The sequence below is a fragment of the Bos mutus genome, chromosome 19, assembly GCF_027580195.1.
Source record: "Bos mutus isolate GX-2022 chromosome 19, NWIPB_WYAK_1.1, whole genome shotgun sequence".
Taxonomy (NCBI): domain Eukaryota; kingdom Metazoa; phylum Chordata; class Mammalia; order Artiodactyla; family Bovidae; genus Bos; species Bos mutus.
In genome coordinates this window covers 1,530,803-1,555,000 of record NC_091635.1, presented here as the reverse complement: position 1 = coordinate 1,555,000, position 24,198 = coordinate 1,530,803, and the positions used below count along the sequence as shown (strand labels likewise).

At 53.2% G+C, this 24,198-nt stretch overlaps 2 protein-coding genes across 11 annotated transcripts in view; one reads left to right on the top strand and one right to left on the bottom strand.

Annotated features, from left to right (window-relative positions):
* The window catches only part of ARSG (arylsulfatase G), a 103,277-nt gene that overhangs the window by 67,344 nt on the left and 11,735 nt on the right, over positions 1 to 24,198 (bottom strand). The window lies entirely within an intron of this gene.
* Positions 1 to 24,198, top strand: part of SLC16A6 (solute carrier family 16 member 6) — a 31,514-nt gene that overhangs the window by 2,891 nt on the left and 4,425 nt on the right. The window contains exons 1-4 of one of the 5 annotated variants that reach the window (XM_070388966.1): positions 10,036 to 10,219; positions 17,047 to 17,285; positions 20,282 to 20,425; positions 21,848 to 21,976. In XM_070388966.1, coding sequence (XP_070245067.1) covers positions 17,054 to 17,285; positions 20,282 to 20,425; positions 21,848 to 21,976 — 505 coding nt within the window. In that variant the 5' untranslated portion in view covers positions 10,036 to 10,219; positions 17,047 to 17,053. Of the gene's footprint in view, positions 1 to 10,035; positions 10,220 to 10,347; positions 17,286 to 20,281; positions 20,426 to 21,847; positions 21,977 to 24,198 lie in introns of those variants that run through there. The other 4 variants (XM_070388965.1, XM_070388968.1, XM_070388969.1 and 1 more) reach the window with 4 other exon arrangements.

Genomic DNA, 24,198 nt, shown 5'->3' with positions numbered 1-24,198 from the left:
TGCTGGAGAATGGATAGGCCGCCCACTCCAGTATTCTGGCCTGGAGAATTCCATGCACTGTGTAGTTCATGGGGTCGCAGAGTCGGACACAACTGAGCGACTTTCACGTATAAAATAGATCATCTACAAGGACCTACTGTAGAGCACAGGAAATGCAGTGCTCTGTAATGACCTATGTGGGAAGAGAATCTAAAAGAGAGCAGATACATGTCCGTGTATAACGACCCGATTCACTGTGCTGTATGCCTGAAACTAACACAACACTGTGAATCAACTATACTCCCATAAAAAAATTTTTTTAAGTGGGAAAAGGAGTACCTCAAGGCTGTATACTGTCATCCTGCTTATTTAACTTATATGCAGAGTACGTCATGAGAAACACTGGGCTGGAGGAAACACAAGCTGGAATCAAGATTGCCGGGAGAAATATCAATAACCTCAGATATGCAGATGCCACCACCCTTATGACAGAAAATGAAGAGGAACTAAAGAGCCTCTTGATGAAAGTGAAAGAGGAGAGTGAAAAAGTTGGCTTAAAGCTCAACATTCAGAAAACGAAGATCATGGTATCCGGTCCCATCACTCCATGGGAAATAAATGGGGAAACAGTGGCTGAGTTTATTTTTTTGGGCTCCAAAATCACTACATATGGTGATTGCAGCCATGAAATTAAGATGCTTACTCCTTGGAAGGAAAGTTATGACCAACCTAGATAGCATATTCAAAAGCAGAGACATTACTTTGCCAACAAAGGTCTGTCTAGTTAAGGCTATGGTTTTTCTAATGGTCATGTATGGATGTGAGAGTTGGACTGTGAAGAAAGCTGAGCACCGAAGAATTGATGCTTTTGAACTGTGGTGTTGGAAAAGACTCTTGAGAGTCCCTTGGACTGCAAGGAGATCCAACCAGTCCATCTAAAGGAGATCAGCCCTGGGTGTTCATTGGAAGGACTGATGCTGAAGCTAAAACTCCAATACTTTGGCCACCTCATGCGAAGAGCTGACTCATTGGAAAAGACCCTGATGCTGGGAAAGACTGAGGGCAGAGGAGAAGGGGATAACAGAGGATGAGATGGTTGGATGGCATCACCGACTCGATGGACATGGGTGTGAGTGGACTCTGGGAGTTGGTGATGGACAGGGAGGCCTGGCGTGCTGCGGTTCATGGGGTCGCAAAGAGTCAGACACGACTGAGTGACTGAACTGAACATTTTAATATCAGAAACATCCAGAAGGACTAGCTGTCACCGACGCAGAGCCAGGCGCTCCCGAAGGAGGGCCCGGCTCTAAGATGTGAACCACACGAGGGCGCTGCCCAGGCTGGTCCCGCAGCCCAGCGTGGATTCAATCTGTGTTTGCCAGAGTGCCTCTGTCTAAACTGAGCTCCGACCAAGCCCCCTGAAAGCTCAGCTCCACCTCAGCACTTCCCTAAACCCAGCCGACCTTCCCCGGCCTGCAGACTCTCACTTGCACGAGCGCCCTTGCTGCAGCGCCGCCTAAGGTGATGACCACATGTGTCCTCCCTGCTGAACTAACGAGTAAACACTTTGAGAGGGCGGGCCACATCCTCTGAGCTGTGGTTTTGTGGCCTGGGAACCTACTGTGTTTGCCAGTGCGCGTGGGTGATGGGCAGAGGCTGCGCTGAAGGAGGAGCAGTGGGTTCCCTGCTCCCGCCCCGCCCCGGACCCCGACCCAGCATCGAACTGAACTTCGGACGGCACCCCTGCTGGCTCACTGCCCAGAGTCCCCCTGCCAATGCAGGAGACGGAGGTTTGATCCCTGGGTCAGGACAATCCCCTGGAGAAGGAAATGGAAACCCACCCCAGTGTTCTTGCCTGGAGAGTCCCAGGGACAGAGCAGCCTGGTGGGCTACAGTCCATGGGGTGGCAAAGAGTCGGACATACAGAAGTGACTGAGCAGGCACGCATGCCAGTCATCTGGAAATGTGTGGATGCGCTGCTCTGACAGGGTTAAAACAGCAGCTTAACACTGCATTGCTCCTGGGAGCAGCAAGACAGACTGCGTGTTTAGACGAGATGGGGAAAGCCAGCATCTCCTTTTAGGCAAGAACAGAGCAGAGGAGCAGGTTTTCATTCCCCAGACTTGAGAACTTCAACGGTTATCCAGAAGAAGCCTGAGTTGATGGGGTGGTCCTGCACCCAGCGCCTTCCAACAATTCCAGGGAGATTGCATGACTCGCCACTGAGTCACAGAGTCTAATATGACAAGCATTTGATCCTGAAAGTGATGTGATTGAAACCACTTTGTTCAGAGAATTTTGGTTTTTGTTTTGTTCTGTTTTTAGGACTTCTGCAACAGGTTAGAGATCATGTATAGAGGCCTCCCCAGGCCACAGTTCGCTCCCTCTCTTTCTTTATAAGCGGTGAGAAGAGGACAGAACTGCAGGACCAGTGAACGATGGAGACAAAAAAAAAAGAACAAACATCGTGTTGACAACCAAGTTAAAACTCAGCATGGACCCCCACCCAGGGATACATCAACACCACCCAGCGTGGCAACCAAGCCTGAGACAACTCAGACCCCAGAGGCCCAGTGCCCGGCGGGGAGGCGACCGCCTGTCCACTCTCCGCCCCCCCGCACCTGCCTCTCATCCTCTTCTCTCTGCCTCCCCACCTCCGCCCTGAAGTCCTTGCAGGGTCTCTGCCACGTGTTTCAGGCTCCCCAAGCTCCAGCCTCCTCAGCCCCCAGCCAGGAGAGCCTCTCAAGCACAGCGCTGGACCGCCCGCCATCACACGCCGAGTCAGTTACCCTAGCAACACGGCACTGAGTTCCTCACGCAGCTACCCGCTGCGGCAGGTACCATCATTATTAGTACTATCCGTATTATTATTCCCAAGCTTCCCTGGTGGCTCAGACGGTAAAGAATCCACCTGCAACGCAAGAGACCCAGGTTCAGTCCCTGGGTCAGGAAGATCCCCTGGAGAAAGAAATGGCAACCCACTCCAGTCTTCTTGCCCAGGAAATCCCATGGACAGAAGAGCTCGGTGGGCTGCACGGTCCATGGGGTCACAGAGTCAGACACGACTGGAACCAACTGAGCATGCATGCCCACATCATTCCCTGTCCATGGATAAGCAGAGTGAGGTACAGAGGGGTCAGGTCATCCACCCAAGGGGACACCGCTGTGGGGGCAGACCCAGGATTCCAAGCCAGGCCCTGGAGTCCACGTCCACACGCATCGAAACACTTATAGCAGGGGTCCCCAACCTCTGCGATCTGGTGCCTGATGATCTGAGATGGAGCCGCTGTAATAGTAACAGAAATAAAGTGCACAATAAGTTTAATCACCCGAATCATCCCCAAAGCATCCCTCCTCCCCGGGTCCGTGGAAAAACTGTCTTCCATGAAGCTGGTCCCAGGTGCCAGAGAGGCGGAGACCCCTGGGTCGAACCTCCCAGGTCCACAGCCCCCTCCCGTGCTTCTCACAGCCCACTCCAGGGACGCAGCGTTGTCTTCTCTGGGGAGAGCTCATCCGTGAGGGCGGGAAATCCCATCTTTCTTGTCCTTGTATTAATGTGCTCCTTATTCATAGACCTGAAGATGTTTCTGATGGAGCACCCTCTGAAAGAATGTGGAAGGGGATTTCCCCGGCGGTCCAGCGGTGAGGACTCAGCGCTTTCATAAAGCGCTGGGGGCCTGGGTTCCATCCTTGGTCAGGAAACGAAGATCCCACAAAGGGTGTGGTGTGGCCCCAAAACACAAAACAAATTCAAAAAATGTTTGGGGGTAAACAATAAACTCCTTCTGCGTTAACTCAAGCTGCCCTAGCAAAATAGCACAGACTGCATGCGCGTGTGCAAGCTCAGTGGTGTCCAACTCCTTGTGACCGCGTGCACTGTCGCCCACCAGCCTCCTGGGTCCATGGGATTCTCCGGGCAAGAATACTGGAGTGGCTTGCCGTTTCCTCTTCCAGGGGGTCTTCCCGACTGGACCCATGTCTCGGGCAGTGGAAGGCGGGATCCTTACCCATGAGACACTTGGGAAGCGCAGGTGGCGTACATGAGAAACGTGTCTCCTCACGGCCCCAGGAGTGGGAGGGCTGCGGTCAGGGTGCTCCCAGCCCCGGAAGGGCCGTCCTCCCGGCTCGTCTCCTTGCCACAGCTCCCCATGGCCTTTTCTCAGTGTGCGCTCTGACTTCTCTAACCCTCTTTTTTTGGCCATTCCCCTCAGCGTGTGGGATCTTAGTTCTCAGACAATGGATTAAACCCGTATCTCCTGCATTGGAAGCATGGAGTTTTAACCACTGGACCACGAGGGAAGCCCCTCGCTTCCTATAAAGCCACTAATTCCATCATATGGGCCCCACCGTATGATCTAATCTATTGCCAATTCCTCCCAAAGGCTCCATTTCCAGGCACTTTCGCCTGGGGTGGGGACCAGAGGGCGGGCCTGAAAGGGGAAGAGCACAGACATTCAGCCCCTAAAACCCTCATAGTTCTAAGGCACCTTCAATGCTTCATCACAGCTCTAAACAGGCACAAAAGATCTCATTTCAACTGTATTTAATAGTACTATCTGAACTATTAAACACTCTTGTCATGTATCCGGTATCACAGAAACACCAGAGCAATGTGAAAACCACCGTTTCACGTTTTTATCTACCTATTTATTTACGGCCATGCCACGTGGCTTGTGGGATCTTATTTCCCTGACCAGGGATTGAACCCGGCCCCAGCAGTGAAAGCGCCCAGTCCTAACCACTGGACCGCCAGGGAATTCCCACCATTATTCACTTAAAAATCACTTGGTTCTCATCAGGTTGGAAATTTTCTTTCATTTCACTCTCGTTTTTTTCAAAACTGCATTTCCATTTTATCGCAATACACTTGACCTTTATGTTCGAAAGTAGTTAACTACCTTGTCCTGTTTTGTGCTGCTTGTGCCAAGTCGTGTCCAACTCTTGGCGACCCCAGGGACTGCAGGCTCCCAGGCTCCTCTGTCCATAGGACTCTTCAGGCAAGAATACTGGCCTGGGTTGCCATCCCCTTCTCCGGGGGATCTTCCCGACCCAGGACTCAAACCCTCATCTCTTAGGTCTCCTGCATTGACAGGCAAGTTCTTCACCAGGGAAGCCAGACTTTGTATATAAATTGAAATTTGTTTAATGCTTTGCTCCAAGTGTAAAAAAAAAAAAAAATCCCTTCTAGATTAAGCCACTGTCATTATTACTGTAAGTCATTTATAATCAAGCAACATATATTATAAATTTTAACAGGTTATCATTAAGCACAAGATAACATTCTTGGAAATACATCTTTAACAAGATGCACTTGGCGGGTGGGCCATACTGACTTGCAGAGAGGAGTCTTCCCTAACGGAACATTTTGATCTTCCCCCAAGAGGTGTTTACAGCTGGGGCAGCGCACCCTGGTGAGACCTTGGCTCTGGTTAAGTGAGAGAAGGCCCACTGCACAGGAATAAAGAAACACAGCACTGCGCCGCGGTGGGCTCTCACACAAATCAACTTAGAAAAGCGCTGATGTTCGGAAAAGCAATCCCCCCAAATCTGCACCTAGGAACATGTTTTCCCCTTGGCAAATCTTCAGATTTTTCACAAAACATGCATTTCTGTTTGAAGGTCACTCAGTTGAGTTGCTCAGTTGTGTCCAACTCTTTTCGACCCCATGGACTGCAGCACGCCAGGTTTCCCTGTCCATCACCAACTCCCGAAGCTTACTCAAACTCATGTCTGAGTCGGTGATGCCACCCAAGCATCTCATCCTCTGTTGTCCCCTTCTCCTCCTGCCTTCAATCTTTCCCTCCAGTGAGTCAGTTCTTTGCATCAGGTGGCCAAAGTATTTGAGCTTCAGCTTTAGCATCAGTCCTTCCAATGAATATTCACGACTGATTTCCTTTAGAATGGACTGGTTGGATCTCCTTGCAGTCCAAGGGACTCTCGAGTCTTCTCCAGCACCACAATGCAAAAGCATCAATTCTTTGGTGCTCAGCTTTCTTTATCTTTCAACTCTCACATCCATATATGACTACTGGAAAGACCATAGCTTTGACTATATGGACCTTTGTCAACAAAGTAATGTCTCTGCTTGTTAATATGCTGTCTAGGTTGGTCACTTGAAGGTCGCTGCCTTCCTTCAAACCATCAGATGGGTCTGGGTTGGGGGACTCCTATAAACCTCAAGATAAACCCAGTACCTCCACCTGAAAAAATAAGATTTCTAGAGGTTAAAATCAGTTACATTCTCTGCTGCCTGCAGAAGCAGATACTAAAAGTTTTAAAGGAAGAATTTGTGTCCGTCAAGGGATTTCCCAGGTGGTCCAGTGGTTAAGAACCTGCCTTGCAACACAGGGGACATGGGTTCAACCCCTGGTTGGGGAGCTGAGATCCCGCGTGCAGCCAGGCAGCTAAGCCCACAGGCCACAACCAGAGAGAAGTCCACGCACTGCAACTAAGACCCAACACAACCAAATAAGTAAGAAATACATGTTTTTTAAAATAAAATTTTAGAAGTCTAAAAAAAAGACAATTGCGTCCATGGGACACACGAGGTTGGATCATGGGTGCCCGAGGCAGACACAGGAACGGGGGAGACAGGGCGGCAGGCGGGTCACCAAGCTCTCCCCACAAGCCCCTCCAGAGTCCCCTCTTCAGTGGCTGCTCTGAAGACCCAGCCCTTAAAGCAGGCCTGTGCCTCCCTGAGCTCCAGACAAGATTCCTTTCAGTCTACTTACCCCAAGTTGAGGTTCTCACGGGCTGGTAAATGCAGAGAGCTTATTTGCAAGCCAGGGTCATATCTGCCTAGCAACCCAACGTGAAGACTAGAAGGACTCGGCCTTTGGCTGGGACCAGGCAGGCCAAGTGCGCACAAAGGAATCTGTTCTCGTGCAAATGAGCCAAAGCCAGAGGGTAGAAAAGAGCCCTGTGGACCGCTCTCTGGAGCCAGCCTGCTTCCAGAGGTGCTGCGGGACGGGCTAAGAGCCTCTAGATAGCCTCGGCCCCAGCAAGTGAAGCCCAGGGCTCTGCTGCCGCCGGGTTGCGACAGACACAACAGGAGGGGCGAAGGGGGCGCTGAACTCGGAATTTAATTTCCTGATTTTTCTGGTTCTGTACTCCAGATTCCAAAGGTCCTTTTGTTCAGGTCTAGCACTAAAGAGGGTTAGTTTTGTTTGGGGGGCAGTTGGTGGGGTAATTGATTTGCATGGTAATGCAGTGCTTTCCCTGGAGAAGAGGGAAAAAATGTCCACCCTTGGTCTCACTAGGATCCAGGGAACAAGGTGAAACCAGCCGCTAACCAGGGTGGGCAAAGGTCACAGGTTTGTGGCTGGCAATACCGGATAGAGGCTGGGTTCCCAGACACCCCGCTGCTATCCAAACACAGGTGGCAAATGTCATACCTGATGGGCTTTCGTTGCAAGAAAGCCAGCGTATCTGCACCTGGGCAGAATCCCTCTTGTGCTCTGTGCCTCAACCTTTCTCATCTGTAAAATGGGGATACGTGTCAACTGTAGAAGGCTGCTGACGGGCTTCCCGGGGGGCGCTAGTGGTAAAGTATTAGATTGCCCGTGCAGGAGACTCAACAGACTCTGGTTCCATCCCTGGGTCGGGAAGATCCCCTGGAGGAGGGCACAACAAACCACTCCAATAGTCAGAGCCTGGCGGGCTGCAGTCCATAGTGTCACAAAGAGCCCAACACGACTGAGCACACAGACAGATGGGCATAAAATCAGACCACACAAATGGCACCTAATACAGGGAACAAAGCAAAAGTGAAACAAAAAATGACTAATTGGTGGCGGTCTTCTGTCACTAAGTCGTGTCTAACTCTTCGTGACCTCACGGACTCCAGCACGCCAGGCTCCTCTGTCCTTCACCATCTCCCAGAGTTTGCTCAAATTCGCGTCCAATGAGGCGGCAACGCTATCCAACCACCTCACCCTCTATCATCCTCTTCTCCTTTCGCCACTAACAGATACAATTAATATCAATAAAATATTATTATACTTATGCTCCTCCAAAAGCTAGTCATTTCATTTGGTCCAAGACTCAGATGTGATTTCCCCAAAGGTTCATTCGCCCCCAGGACTTTCTGCACTGTTTATCTAATTTTTAAAACCAGGAAGCTGACGGACCGAGATCTTCTGTGACTTGCCAGCAGTCCACTCAGCTACATTAATGGACTGCTTGCTCCCTTAGGCTCCTAAGCAGGTCTCAGTACAGTGTGTGCTGTGTCATGTTGAATGTGGCATTTCCACACTCCGAGAGGGCTGTGCCCTGACGCACTGTAACATCCTAAGTTTCAAGGATTATGTTTCCAGGCACTCCTGATTCAGCACTAAGTGCTTGCATGCTGGTGGTTAAAATCAGAGTCTAAATATCATTACATTGAAGTCTGAGAAGAACAACTCGAAAAGGATCCCCAGGCGGTTGGACCCAATAAGGCGGTTGGACCTGATAAGTCAGAAGTAGCAGTGATGAGAAGCGGTTACGGCGACTGAGGGCTTACCATAAGGCAGTCTCTGGGATCCGTACTTTACCGACATCACCAATCACGCCCTCCGGTTCTGGGAATACCACCAGTGCCTCTACTCCATAGATTTAGAAATTGACGCTCCAGGAATCAGGCTGCCTCTGCAAGGCTGCAAAGCGCACCCGCGGTCCCCAGCGCACTGTCCGAGTCCCAAGGGAGCCCTGCGTCCTCAGAGCCCGCCCCTGACCCGCGGGACCCGGACCCGAACCACCAGAGAAGGCAGGCAGTGACTGCAGAGATGGGTATTAGGACTCGGACCGCCGGCTCCGCCCGGCGGCGACCCTCCGTACACGCACCGCCAAATTCGGGTCTCCCGAGTTGCAGACATAAGGAGCACGTTCTCCGAACCCAGACAAGGGAGCGGCCGGCGGGTGCGGGGAAGGAGGCCTCTGCTTCCCAGCAGGTCTCCACGAGGCCCCGCGGACGCGAGGTGGACGCCAGGCGGGCCAGCCTGGGGCCCCGCAGCTCCGAAACACACTGCTTTGTCCCGGCCACTCGTAACTGAGCTCGTAACTGAGGTTTCCCGAGCATCGTGTGCTGAATGCACTGTGACCCTGGGGTCGGGGCCCCCGGACGGGGGCGCGCACCCCCTCCACGTCCCCGCGGAGCCCCCCGGGAGTTAGGCGGCCGCGCACCTGCGAGGACGCCGCCTCCCGCCCAGAGGGGAGGACGCGCGCGCCCAGGGCCGGGGATGCTGACTCAGCCCGGCCGCTCGCTCACATCCCCGGAGCGCCACGCGATGCTGTCGCCGCTGCAGCAAAGGGGGTGAAGCGAGGCTCCCGTGCAGCCGGGCCGCGAGCTCCCCGGGGCCCCTGAGGCCCCCGTCGCCCCCGCCAAGAGGAACCGCGGGGATGCGCGAGTTGACGAAACCTGGGGAAGTGGGCGCGGGAGGAAGAACTCGGGGTCCCCGGCGCCGCGCGCGCGGCTCACACCCAAACTGGAAGGAACCTGTTCTGCCCGCGGCGGGCGCGGAGCCGCGAGCCTGAGCCCTGCGGGCGCGGGCAGGGCCGCGCAGGGGGCGCGCCGGGGACCTGCGGGCAGGGAGGTGGCCCGCGGAATCCGCGCGCCCGGCCGGAGGTCCCGGCTTTCTGCGCGGCCAGCGCCCGGGTCCGGCCAGGCTTGGCGCGCAGGGATGCGCGGGGCTAGGAGGGGCGGGGGGCGGCGTGTCCAGGATGCCGGCGGCCGGGGCGGGGGCGGCCCTGCGGGACCCCGCGGCTGGTCGGAACGGCCAGGCCGTTACCTTCCGTGACCCCCGGCCCCGGCTCCGGGCGGGCGCGCGCCCGACACGGCCTCGTCCACGTGGGCCGGCGCGCGCACGCCAGGCCGGCCCCCTCCTTGGCGGCGCTCCGCGCTCGCAGCACATGGTCGGCGGCGCGCCCCCGAGGCCGGCGGAGACCGGCTGCAGCCGGTATAGGATAAGCGATAGGCAGCGGCGCGGGGCCGGGGCGCGGGCGGCCGCACGCACGGCTCGGCTCGGGCTCGGGCGCGGGCGGCGGGGCGGGGGCGGGGGCGCGGCCCGGGGCCCGAGGCGCGGGGCGGGCGGGGGGCCGGGCGCCCGGGGCTCGCCCGCCGGAACCAACTTGCCATAGGCTGGGGCCCACGCCTCAGGGGTTAATCCTTTCTCGTGTTCCCGAACTGCTTATAAGGAGGGGGCGGCCCGGCCTCCGCCTTAATTGAGAGCCTTTGGGGTTTATTCTCCTCCGTCCTAACTTGGTGAGTTGGTTTTTATCATTTTACGTGTTTAAAAGTTTGATGGTGGGCTGTGGGTGGTTTTGTGAAAACCTGTGTTCGGAGCTTTCGGGGGGCTAGTGTGGGGGGCGTTGGAAGGAGGGGGAGGAAACCACTGAGAAGCCGAGCGTTTTGGAGACCGTGCTCCCGGGATCCTCTCTGACAGTTGGTAACGCTGGGGGCCCCGGGATGGCGCGCTGTCGCCGGTGTAGGCAGCCGAGAGTTGCCTGTCGGCGGCCCCGGAACAGGGGGTCCGGAAGACACCTAAAGGCAGGTCTGGCCTTTGGGTGCCCCCTCCCCGGTTCCGGCGAGGGTCTCCGGGCTGTCGGCAGCGGGGGGCGCCGCGCTGAGCCCGCCGCACGCATTTTCCGCATGAAGTTGTCCGCGCGTCATGGGAGCGAAATGTCAGAGGTACTGTCCCCAGGCTGGCGCGCGCGCAGGGCGGCCCCGGAGGCAGCTCCGGGGAAAGACGGGGTCCCGGCCTCCCCCACCCGCCGCACGCGCCGGGGCGGCCAACCGGGAGGCAGGCTTGGGCCCCGACAGCCGCTCGCCTGCCCTGACCGGCAGGGCTGTCTGCGGACGGCTGGTCGCGCTCAACTTCCAAGGTCCCCGGGGCTGCCCACCACGGGGAAGCGCCCGGGGAGCGGAGCGGAGCGGAGCGGAGCCGTGGCCAGGGAGGATGGTCTAGCGGAGGAAATGGGTTACTTCCTTCTGGTTTTCTTTGCTGCCTTCTTTTTTAAACTAGAGCCCCACGCTCCCCTAGCAGACAGGTGATAGAAGCGTGTTAGGTGGCACGGTAACTTGTCAGCAAACGCAAGGGCGGGGGGAGTGCGTCAGTCTCAGAAAAAGACTTCCCCGGAGCCAAATGGGGCAGAACGAGCGGTGACGACGGGTCCACCTGGGAGCTGGGTTTGTATGCACAGTTTAGACACCCCTGGGCAGCTCTTTCTGCACGGAGACGGTTTCTGCCCTGGGAATGGGATTTCTCTGTAATCTCATCATTTTGCAAATCATAGTAAGTGGATTAGGTGCAGGGTCTTGTTGGCAAAAAATAGTCCCAAGTGCTGTGCAGAGATCTGTAAGGGAGGGTTCTTCCCGGGTCCAAGCTCCAGTCTCAGCATCTGGTGGTGGGGAGGGGAACAGTTACCCTGCCTGGTGGATATAGAAATATTTCTTCTCATAATTAAGGGAAGCCTGTCCAAGATAGAGAGTTCCAGTATGTAAATAAACAATGCAGCCAAGTGGAAAAGCTCTTCTCTCTTCATGAGAACCGCTAACCCTGAGTTTTCCTTCTGTGGTTTCCCAAAAAGGACTTTCCTTGCTGGAACTCCTGAGGAGGACATTTAAATTAGGGGCTCGGTGTCCGCGTCACTGTCTTATAAAAGGGGTGAACCAGTTTAGCCAATGATTCAGAGCGGTCGGGGTGGCTGTCCAGGTTAGGCTTGGGATTTTTTTTTTTTTTAATAGATTATGGAGGTGAACTTCACCTTAAGACAGACGAGTTCTGACTGCTAGGGCCGGAAACAACTTGTCGAAAACTGCTCTCCAGGCTACGCCTTTAAGAAGGTTGGAGGGAGGCAGTGGCCAGGGAGGCGGGAGGCTGCGCTCACACCAGCAGCACCTCTGCCCGCCAGAGCCTTCGTTTTGGACTTCGCTCTGCTCTGACCCTGGACGAGCACCCTGATGGTCCATCCCAGTCCAATATTTTGCATTCTTTATGCCTCCAGGGCAAAGCTTTTCTCAGGAAATCAAATCTCAGAGAGATTCCCAGCTCTAGCAGCTTTCCAAGCCTTGGCAGAACAGTCATTTATTTAAGATTAGATGACCAAATACTCATAGGAAATCACTCCAAACGGCCCAGCGCGTTTTGTTCATCCTTTTCCTTTGGACGAACGTTAGGGTGAGGGTGGGATGGCTGCCAGGAACCCCAGTTTGGAGTCTGAGCATCTTACCCTCCAGAGTAGCCGCGCCTCACCCCTGCTTTTAGAGGGTGAAACTTAAGAGATGAAGTCATTTCCCCAGTTAATGGTAAATAGAAAGTCAACAAATGCACACGAGCCTCACAAAGGCAGACCTGTGGGCCTTGGGTCAAAGGGCTTAGAAGCGAATTGAGAAAGATGAAAGGGTCACGTAGGGTCAGTCGGGGTCAGAGGCCATCAAGAGTGGAGGTTCTAGGGCAGGACGAGAGCGAAGATCATCCCCGTCTAGTTTAAGGACCCTGTTCACCTCTTGAGACTGCAGATCAAGGAGCAGAGTGATTCTCCCCAGGCCACGGAGTCGCATGACTGTATCCCCACACAGTCAAAGAGTATCCCTTCCCATCAGAGAAATGCATGTACCCGTAAAAGCAAACAGATATCTCCATGTTCTGGAATTCTTAGAGCCTTTTAAGCCGCAGGCCTTGGTTTCTGGCTTTGTTTGTAGAGGCTGACCCGTTCGTTAAGCCGGCCGGCCTGCTGAGTGCATAGCAGCAGAGTCCAGGGAAGGTTTATTCTGCCAGCAGGGCTTTGGGGGGCTAGAGCCATGCGCTGCTTCAGGAGCACCCCAGGACACATACCGCGTTCAGTGAACTTCTATCCAGCACATGCTATGTGCCGAGCACACTGCCCAGGGCTGGGGCTGGGGACAGCAGCCACTGTGTGCAGGGCGGCCCCACTGTGTGTTACAGCGTCCGGGCTGCTCTGTTACCATTCTGTGTCACGCTCTCCAGCGCTCGCTACACCAGAGCACAGGGTGCGCTAGCGCGATACAGGAGTAACACTGGGGGCTCTGGGTCCTGGAGGGTCATCTTCCCTTTAGGGTGATCCAGTAATAATGACCTCCCCAACCCTAAGAATGCAGGTGACAGTTACAGTTGCATCTGGCTTCAGGGGAGGAGCCTGGATATAAAGCAAAGTTTGGGAAGAAAAAACACAGAGGCATCGAACACCCAGGAGGGCTCAGAGAGGAAACAGGAGGGAAGTAGTGGCCACCATCCTGTAGCCTGCCGGCCCGGTGCAGACCTCGCCGGCATCGCCGCCTGTCCACCCGCGCCCGCGGGCATCACCTGGCGCTCATGCCTCCCTCCCAGCTCCCCGGGCACCCTGGGCCACCAGGTTCAACCCGATGACTCAGGTGATTGGGCACTAAAGATCAGCTGCCAGAGCTGGGTGGAGCTCTAAGGGGTCCCAGGGCCAACCTCCTCATTTGACTAGTGAGGTGGTCAGGCCCACAGAGGCGCAGCAGCTTTCTCCAGGCCACACAGCAAGGGGGTGAGAGAGAGAGACAGGCCAGTGAGCAGGACTGAGCTCCGGCCTCACCCAGGGCCTGCTGAGAGGAGGCGGCCTCAGCTTTGTGCAGAGACTGCAGGCCGCTCCTGCTCCTCTAGTGAATGCAGTAGCCGCTCAGTCATGTCCGGCTCTTTGCTACCCCCTGGACTGCAGCCTGCCAGGCCCCTCTGTGCATCGGATTCTCCAGGCGAGAATACTGGAGTGGTTGCCATGCTCTCCACCCAGGGTTTGAACCCAGGTTTCCCTCACTGCAGGCGGTTTCTCTACCAGCTGAGCCTCCAGGGAAGCCGTGCTCTGCTAAGTACCACCCAGCCAAAGATCATGCCTCCGTCCTGCAGCAGGCTAGAGATTCCTTTTGTCCCCCTGGGGCCTTTATCAATGTCAGCCCAATGTGTTTTTGTTCAGGTTGGCCTGAGCCCGCTATTAAAATGCTCGGATTTCCAGGGCCCCCTTCTGGGTCAGATCGTGCCCATGTGGCCTTGGACTTAGCCGCCGCTGCTGGCCGGAAATGTGCTGAGTTCCGGAAGGACACGGCTGAATGGTTTTAAGATGTGATGGGATTTCAGCCTTAAGGGTTTTTATCATTATCATCAACACACGCTGACGCCGTGGAGGTGGAGGCCACCTCTGTGCTGTCGCCGCCCCGCGCCCCCGGCTGTAGGCCCAGGCGCCTGGCAGGTACGTCCTGTGTGCGAGGTACCCGAGGGGTCTGTAGGGACCCAGGCCCCAGCTTGTTTTCCATGAGCTTATAACTTAACTGAGCAAATAAGACAAGTGCATACAAGTAGACAGCCCCCTGTTTTTCAAGGATGCTTGTCCCAGGAAGAGACCCCTGAGGTTGAGCGGATCAGAGGAAGCCTCATGGAGGAGGAGGACGCAATGGAGCCACACCTGTGGGCGCCAGCCATACGGAGGGGGCCTCCAGCCTGGGGAGGGGGCACGGCCACAGGCAAGGGGGCTGGAGGCACTGAGGCCTGGAGGGGTCCAGGGTGGCCTGGCTAGTGGAGTCCTAGAACAGGCGGGTAAGGCTGCAGAGGTCCGCGGACAGCAGGTCAGCCTGGGTGTCCAGCTAGGAAGGACAGGGAACGTCAAGCTGGTCCCGTGGACTCTGTCCTTCAGAAAGAGGAAAGCGCTGAAAAAGTCCGAGCAGAAAAATGTCATGACGGTGCAGCATTTCAGCAAGATTAATCAGACCAGACACGTGGAGCCAGTTAAGACACCGGTGAAGGAGTCTTGGGCTTCCGAGGTGGAGCTCAAAGGAACGGCCGAGTCGGGGAGCAAGAAGGGAGGGTGACCTGGGCTGTGGGCCCCCGACACTCCCTTCTTCCCTCCCAGGGGTGACCACGGTGCCAAAGCCAACACTGGCGCGGGTCGGGTTGGCCAAGAAACTTGGTCACGTTTCCCTTACCAGCCTACAGAGAGACCCGAACGAACTTTCTGGTCAGCCCAATACAGTTTCTTTTTCCTTCTCAGTCGTAAGCCCACTACTCTTGGCGCGCCTCTGCCCCAGCCGCCTCATCCTGGGGGTGGCCTCAGAAAGTCTAAGGAAGGAGGAGGCCTGGAACGCCTCCGCTGCTGGAGGGCTCCGGGTTGCCTGTGATAGCGGCTGCCTTCCACGCTGGGAACGTGACAGGCCAGCTGGTCTGTGACCGTCGGCCTCCACCCCGAGCCGCTGAGTTCTCTGCGTCCCATCTTCCCCCTCCACTCTCAGGCATGACACGCGGACTCATCAGAACAGAGGCCTTTGCTGCAGGGAGCATAAGCTTCTTAAAGCGTCGTGTGCCCTATTTTATGCAACCAAATAGCTAACAGTAAGAGGGTAAAAACGCGTATATAGTCCTTTCAAAGTAGGGTTTGACGTGCTATCAGTAGGCTGAACAAGATGAAATGAGGTCAGATTTGTTGCTTTGTAAGATTCTTAGAGCAAATTCTGAATACTGGACCCTGTATCAGAAACTGACAAGTTACTAGCCGGTGGAAGTTTGTCCTGTTACTTGTCCTTCGCCCTCCGTTAGCAGTAAAACCTGCCTTAGCACATGCGCACTGCAGCTCAGGGCTAGGTTACCCGTACGCTCTGAACGTCCACTGGGATACAGCCGCATAGTTGCAGAGGATCCTTAAACTCAAGGTGTCGTCATTCAGCCCCTTAAGTCGTGTCAGAATCTCTGCAGTCCCATGGACTGCAGCACACCAGGCTTCCCTGTCCTTCACTGTCTCCTGGAGTTTGCGGAAATTCACATCAATTGCATCAGTGATGCCATCCAAGCATCTCATCCTCTGTCATCCCCCTCTCCTCCTGCCCTCAGTCTTTCCCAGCATCAGGGTCTTTTCCAGTGAGTCAGATCTTCGTATCAGGTGGTCAAAGTATCTGAGCTTCAGCATCAGTCCTTGCGGTGAATATTCAGGGTTGATTTCCTTTCGAATTGACTGGTGGGTTGCCATTAAGAGCTCAGAGACCACAGACTCATTGACTCTTGTCAACGAGTTTAGTTGGGCTAAAAACACACATGACTTGGAAAGTGTGTGCAACTGCAGAGGTTTGAAAAAGCCCACGTTTATGGGCATCGGTCCGCTGCAGAACTGCAGGGACTTAAGCGTCCCTGCCTCCAGGATTGACTGGACTGTGTCCCCTTAGTGGTGGTACTGTCTGTCCTGATGTTTGTTGCGAGTTGAATGGAAAAGCACAGTGAAGCCGGGGGTAGCTGGCTTACGTGCCCGAGCTGCCCAGACCCCTGACTTGGTGGCCCCTGACTTGGACCTTATATCCCAGAGTGCTGGTCCTGCGTGGAGGAAGTGCAGCCCTCAGACACCACGGGGTGACGCGCTGTGAGGGGCTCAGTCGTGCTGAGCCGGCTCCCAGCAGACAAGTGCCCACGTTTTCATCTGCCCCATTCCGGTCCTGCAGGTGCGTCCGCACGTGACCCCAGACCCGGATCGGGTGGGAAGCAGGCGGCTCTGAAGGACCCGCTGCCCCAGGCAGACGCAAGGTGTCTCCCGCACTTGGCCCTGGAGGGTGGCCTGTGTGCCTCTTCCTGGGCTTCCTTTCTGATCCACGTGTCTTCTGGTCAGTTCAGTGACCAGTTATGGTCACCTAACTTGTCTTCAGGTTCACGGTCAGCATGGATGCCTTTCTTCATCCTCCAAAGTGCCTCTAAATATCCTGCCTGCGTTCTTTATGTTTGTTTGGTTAGGTTTTGCCATTAACTGCCATAGCTTGGAAACCTGACTTCCCCAAGCGCTCCATATACAACACAACGATAGTTCGTTAGGTGATAGCTAGCTAGATAGAAGGATGGATGGATAGGTAGATGAGAGAGACCCATGATGATAGATAACAGATGACAGATATGTAGATAAATGGACAGATATAAATAGATGGGTAGATACTATTACTATTCAAAGACGTTATCCTAACTGCACATGATTTAAATGTTCATTGACCTAAGAACTGTAGTAAGTAGCTCTTATCCGTGATGTCCAGTATTAGAATCATCTACCCTCAGGCCACTGCTGGTCTAATTTTGTTTTAATTTTTTCTTTCAGATTAAGAATGTCCCATAAGAAATCACAGCTTTGTTGCAGAGCCAATGTTTACACTCAAGTGCCTGACGGTGGGTGGGGCTGGGTGGTCGCGGTTTCTTTTTTCTTCGTTGAAGTCTTCACCTACGGCATCATCAAGTCGTTCGGCGTCTTCTTCAATGACTTAATGGACAGTTTCAATGAGTCCAACAGCAGGATCTCGTGGATCATCTCCATTTGTGTGTTCGTCTTAACATTCACAGGTTAGTACATCTTTCAGCTTCAACGCCAGATAAGCATGTGTGTCTTGGCAGTTTGCCTAATGAGGTAAGAGAGGCTGAGGAAGATCGTCTGTTTGCCAGACCTGACTGCCGTCAGTTCAGAGCACACGTGTTAAAGGCTTCCCGTGCATGCTCTTAGGATCCCGCAGAGTACCCTGAGGACAGCGGTAAACTCCGGCTCACGGGGAAGCTAGTCATTTCCTAGAGAAGAAATGTCACAAAGTCTTCGGCATCCCGGGCCCTGGTCTCGTAAAAACGTGCTTAGGAAACAGGTGGAAACGGCAGGTGTGGCTACAGGCAGAAGAGAGATGGAATGCATGAAAGGAGAGCATGAAAAAGTATACATGTTGTCCAGAGGGGACGTTGTGAATTCCAAACACCTCCTTCCCTAAAGGAGTTCCCGTCTGGACTCCCAAATCCAGCAGCATCAGTTACAATACACTGTAGTGTAATTCTTACCACACTCACTTTCACTAGCAACACGACACAGCGGTGAGGTCTCATGATGCTTCATCCATCTGTCGGGGCTACAGCAGGCTTTCCTGAGCAAGCAGGGCCGTTGAACTTACCCCCGACAGTTAACGGAGCTGCATTCAGCTTCCCTAACTTTAGGTTCGCATCCTGCCGTGGAGCCGTTACCTCTAAAGTTTTCTGAACTGTCATTCACTCTATCTGACTCTCTGTGACCCCATGGACAACCCGCCAGGCTCCTCTGTCCATGGGATTCTCCAGGCAAGAATACTGGAGCAGGTTGCCATTCCCTTCTCCAGGGGATCTTCCCAACCCAGGGATCCAACCCAGGTCCCCTGCACTGCAGGCGGACTCTCTGCCATCTGAGCCCCGGGGAAGCCCAGGCTTGCCTGAGTGTACTCAGGTTTCTGCCCTGCAGTGCCTGAAAGAGGCAGCTCCACTGTTCTCTGCTGAAGTCAGACTTTATCCCCTTGGTCCTGATTCTGTCTCCTACATGTTTCATGGACGCACTCCTAGTTCCGGTGTGAAGATTAAGATACTTTCTTAGTTGGCGGCCTGTTTACTTTCTTGGAAAGATAACTTACATGAACTAGAACCAAAATTTTACATTTGGTAACCGAAGTAAGAAAATTGCAGAGTTGAACTTTCAGTCCTTTTCTAACCAAAGATAATATAGTCAACAGAAATACCCAGCTAATACTATTGTAACACAGACAACTGTTCTTTCTTTAACTTTAATTAATTCACTAACTTATTTGCTCGGCTGTGCTGGGTCTTAGTTGCAGCATGTGGGTTCCAGTTCCCTGACCAGGGATCGAACCTGGGCCCCCCAAGTTGGGAGTGCAGTTTCTTAGCCTCTGAACTGCCGGGGAAGTCCCAGAAGATAATTGTTCTAAATGCTGTTATGTTGTTGCTATTGTTCAGTCACTAAGTCATATCCAACTCTTTGCAACCCCATGGACTGCAGCATGCTGGGCTCCTCTGTCCTTCACCATCTCCCGGAGCTTGCTCAAACTCATATCCATTGAGTTGATGATTCCATCCAACCATCTCATCCTTTGTCGCCCCCTTCTCCTCCTGCCTTCAATCTTTCCCAGCATCGGGGTCTTTTCCGATGAGTCGGCTCTTCAGGTGGCCAAAATATTGAAGCTTCAGTTTCAGTCCTTCCAATGAATATTCAGGGTTGATTTCCTTTAGGATTGACTGCTTTGATCTTCTCATTGTCCAAGGGACTCTTCAAAAGTCTTCTCCAGAACCGTAATTGGAAAGCTGAAAGCATGAGTTCCTTAGCGCTCAGCCTTCTTTATGGTCCAGCTCTCACATTTGTACATGACTCCTGGAAAAACCAGAGCTTTGAGCAGATGGACTTACACAGAATGCTTTCATCCTGGTCACTAATGCCTGAGTCTGCACACTGCCTAAAAATGGCCCTGGTGATTTCATTCTTCACTGTATTAACGTATGAGCTGATGCTCTACCAGCATTGAGAGAGATGTACGGCCCAACCTCAACACCATCGAGTCCTTTTTTGGTGGTTTTGCTCTTTCTGTCCAGCACGTGCCACATCGTTCTTCCCCCTCCAAGTCTGGAGGGTCCCCTTATCTCCTCGTACTCCGGGGGGGTGGGGTAGCAGTGGTAGCCTAAGTAACATATAACTAGGAAACTTACTTGCCAGACTTTAATGTCCTGGGGCACAGAGAGCATAGAAGCTATGCCGACCGTAATGCATCAGCCACTTTGAATCATCTGTCCCATGGCTCGCCTGCTTCTGCTTTGCATAACACAACCCACCATACTTTCATACCATTTGCAAAAAAGTCAAGTGGAATTTGACCCTAAATGGAGTCTTGTTCAAAAGAATCCAAAGCAATGAGCATAGAAACAGAAAAAGTAACACAGAGTCATTGGAAATCCCGTGTTTATTACAGAAGAACATGAATGTAATGCATCTCCAGTTTCACAGGGGCTCCTGGTGGGCCAGAGGCTGTCATCTAAGAAGACGGATGTAAGTTTTAGACTGTGACTCTGGCTTTCTCTTGGAGGAGCCCCCAAAAGAGATTTTAGAGGATGGGATCTTAAGACAGACTTAAGGCACGAGAACAGACTTGCGGTTGCCAAGGCGGGAAGGAGGCCGTGTGGGGTCAGCTGGTGCAAACCAGCGTGTGCGGGACCGATGAAGACCCAGGGCCTCCTGTACAGCACAGAGACCTGTATTCAGGGGCTCGTGATAAACCTTAGTGGGGTGAACTCCCTGTGGTCCAGTGTTAGGACTCCGTCTTCCCTGCCGAGGGCCCGGGTTCAATCCCTGATCAGGGAACTAAGATCCCACCAGCTGTAGTGCAGCCAAAAACAACAGTGGAGAGAAAATTTTAAAGCATTTATGTAACTGAATCACTTTGTTGCAAGTCAACTACACTTCGGTAACAAGGTAAAAAGACAGACTCCCAGGGAGGCTGAGGCTGAGGCTGACGCCCTGGGGGCTGAGACCCGCCCGCTCTCCTCTGCAGCCCCGCTCTCCACGGTCCTGAGCAGCCGGTTCGGACACCGCCTGGTGGTGATGCTGGGCGGCCTGCTGGTCAGCGCGGGCATGGTGACGGCTGCCTTCTCGCAGAAGGTCTACCACATGTACATCGCCATCGGCATCGTCTCTGGTGAGCGTCTCTCCCGGGCTCGTACGTTCTCCGGAGACTCGGTGTCGAGAATGAGCCGTGGGGAAGGAGGGATCCGGACCCATCGCGCGTCTCTCCCTCCCGTTCACTTTTCTCTTTAAAATGAGGGCTGGCCCACATCTGTGCCTCTGAACTGGGCCGGATGCCTCCTCTTCTCAACACCCAGGACTTTGTGTCTGATGTTTTAATATTTACCGATGAGAAAGAGAACTTCTCTTTCACAAGAGTTTGCAGGCACAAGACGTCCTTTTCACAAAATAAGGTTTGAATGTCTTTAACCAGCGCTTCCCAAGTCTGGTTGTGAGAAGTCTGAGCTGTAGGGGAGGGGCCGGCGCTGGACCGAGGGGTCTGAGGAAACTTTTCTCCTTTCAAAGGAGTCTGTACATAAGTCACAGATTTTATATATATATATATATATAACTGTATATATATCATAACTATATGTATAAAACTCTATATATAACGTTCTCTATATAACTCTCTATAACTATGTATATATAAAACTCTGTATATGTGTAATTCTGTATATAACTATATACATGACTAAATACACACATACATGTGTATATATATTTGGAAAACTTTTTCCCTTTCAGAGGAGTCCACACATTACTCACAGATTATATATAATTATCCCTATACACACACACACACACACACACACACACACACGGGCTTCCCCAGTGGCTCAGTGGTAAACAATCTGCCTGCAGTGCAGGAGACGCCGGACACACAGGTTTGATCCCTGGGTCCGGAAGATCCCCTGGAGAAGGAAATGGCAACCTGCTCCAGTATTCTTGCCTGGGAAATCCCACGGACAGAGGCGCCTGGCAGGCTACAGTTCAAGGGGTCAAAAAGAGTTGGACTGAGTGACTGAACACACACACACACATAATTCTCTCTATATAACTAAATACATGCATGTATACGCAGAAATTTTTTCCCTTTCAATGGAGTCCGTACATTACTCAGATTATATATAACTATACTATATATGTGTGTACATAGTGAAGATTTGCAGACTTTTTCCCATATATTTCTGCACATACAAAAACTCATTTATTTCCAAATAGAAGTCTTATGTAAAAACTATATTTGATAAGGGTTCTGTGCACTGTGAATTATATAAATCTGGGGAAAAAACTGCAGAAAAGTAGGAAAAAAAAATTCCACGAAACAGATTTTTATGTTCCCTTTTTTTTTTTCCCCTACAACAAGCTTCCCAAAACAGCTCTTACAGTTTTTCCAGACCTCTGATGAAACCTGCTTTGCTCCAGAATGAATTTCTGGGCTCCCTGAATGTAATTGTTTCTAAAATAAGCGCCCAAACCCCAGCTCTCTGAACGCACCCTTCGGGCGTCAGCCGGCGCGTGGTTCTCACTGTCTCGCTGGTGTCCGTCACAGGCCTGGGGTTCTGCTTCAGCTTTCTGCCGACGGTCACCATCCTGTCACAGTACTTCGACAGGAGACGCTCCGTGGTCACGGCGGTTGCTTCTACGGGAGAATGCTTCGCCATGTTTGCTTTTGCACCAGGTAAGCGGACGACCAGAGCGTGCGTGTTCGTGTGAGCTGGCCCTTTATGGTGCTCTAGATGGTGCAGAAGGACAGGCTAAGTGTCTTCTCTCAGAAGGACAGGCTAAGTGTCTTCTCCAGTCCGGCAGCTTTTCAGGATCTATCCTCCTTTACCCCCGTTGTAGGAGTTCAAACATTTTAATACTCATCCAAGTTCACATAAGTAGGAAGTGGGGTGTGTGTGTGCACGCGTGTGTGTGCTCGGTCGCCCTGTTGTGTCCAACTCCTTGCAACCCCGTAGAAAGGTACGCAGCATATATTCAGCGAGGAAGCTTGAACCACCCATTCCTAAATAGATCCGGGCACTGCTTGTACTATTCTATCTCTCTCATTGGTCAAAAGAGCCATATTCTGTGCAGATTTAAATTGTGCTGGTAAAGTCAGGCTCATGAGCTATGTGGATGATCTCACGGGGAGACTTTCATCCCTGGCGTATTTCCCTGTCTAGACTGTGCACTCGTGACTCTCACTAACCAATGGAGAGAAGTCACCTTGGAGAGCTGGACTCAGCTCTCACCTGCCTTCCTCAGTGAGTGTGTCAGTGAACGGCAGTGGAGTTCAAAGGAACCTGCCTTCTTCAGTGAGTGTGTCAGTGAGCGGCAGTGGAGTTCAAAGGAACCTGCCTTCTTCAGTGAGTGTGTCAGTGAACGGCAGTGGAGTTGAAAGGAGATGCGGCGTTTCAGGGTGACGCGTCATGTCTGAAGCTTCCCAAATAGTTCAGAAGAATCAATGTATGCGTGGCTATAAATATGCAGACAGAAAACTGTTCACTGTTGAATTTCGGTGATGGCAGGCATATGGGTGTCAGTCTTTGCACTTTTCTGTTGGTTTGAAATGTTTCATGAAGGACAGTCAGTGGCCTGCGAACCCCCTGAAGGTGGAAACTTCATCTGGGTCCGGCTTTACTCCCTAGCTCATCCCTGGCACCTGGCCGGTAGGCACCAAGGAAGGTGAGAGGGAGAAAAGGAGACCAGTTGTTGCCAGAAGAGGGTCAAACGCACTTGGAAATACCCAAGCCCGAAAGAGTTCACAATTCTGAGTTTTCCATTTTAACGGGGGAAATAGCGGCGGGAGCAAAGAAGTGCTGAAGAAGTAAACGGAGCCCCGGGCCCAGAAGACGGGGCTGTCTCACCAGGCCCATCTTTTACTAACCAGGTTACCGCATCTCTTAAACCTGACTGTCAGCTCTCACGGAGTGAGACTCAAACGTAGTTCTCAGGAACGTCATTTCACCTTCCTGGGATGATGACAAAGATACTTGGAATCTTGTCGGGCCTGTTTATTCTCGCGTCACTGGGGAGCTTGAAGCCTCCTTCGGCCCGACCCCGCCTCCCCATGCCAGGGTCCCGCCCTGGCCTCCAGGACGCCTCTAGGCTGGCAGGAAGGTAGTTAGGGCATCCCACAGGCTAGAAAGCGGAGGACAGCATCAACACAGCTACTGACAAGCCTATACCGCGGTCACGCAGTAACTGTGTTAATTCCAGGATAATCCTGTGAGCTTTCGGATTCTTAGTTGGTCCTCTCCCTCGTCTGCTACTGTTGAGAGCCAGAGGAGTGGCTGGAGAAGGATCCAGCTCAAAGGGTAGAAGTTCAGTTTGGAAAAGGCCAGAGAGTCAGTATTTCAGGCTTCCCGGACACAAGTCCTTGTCAGATCCGCTCACCTCTGCAGTGACGGCACAGGAGCAGCTCAGACGCCGCTGAAGAATGCTCCCAGCTGTGTTCCAGTTGAGGTCAATGACCCACGCTGGGCTGGGGCTGGGGCTGGCCGGCAGGTCGCTGTCCGTGCACCCTGATGCGGGTCACAAGCTTCGTTCACTTCTTGTGCCTCTGCTTAGAGGAAGGCACCCCCGAAGCTCCCTGCAAGCCTGGGCTGAAAGTGTTTGTTCCATCTTGTCCTGATACATCTTTCTCCTCCTCAAGTCCTAAAGGCCCCCAGGGATAATGCATGTCAGGTCAGCTTTCTTTTTTGCTGTGCTGGGTCTTCACGGCCCCACTGGCTTTTCTCCAGTTGTGTCGAGTGAGGGCTGCTCCCTGCAGTGGCTTCTGGTTGCCGAGCGCGGGCCCCGAGGCGCTCAGCCTCAATGAGTTGCAGCTCGTGGGCTCAGCAGTCGTGTTGCACGGCCTTCGGTCATTCCTGGGTGTGTGGGATCGTCCTGGAGCAGGGCTCTAGCCCGGGCCCCCTG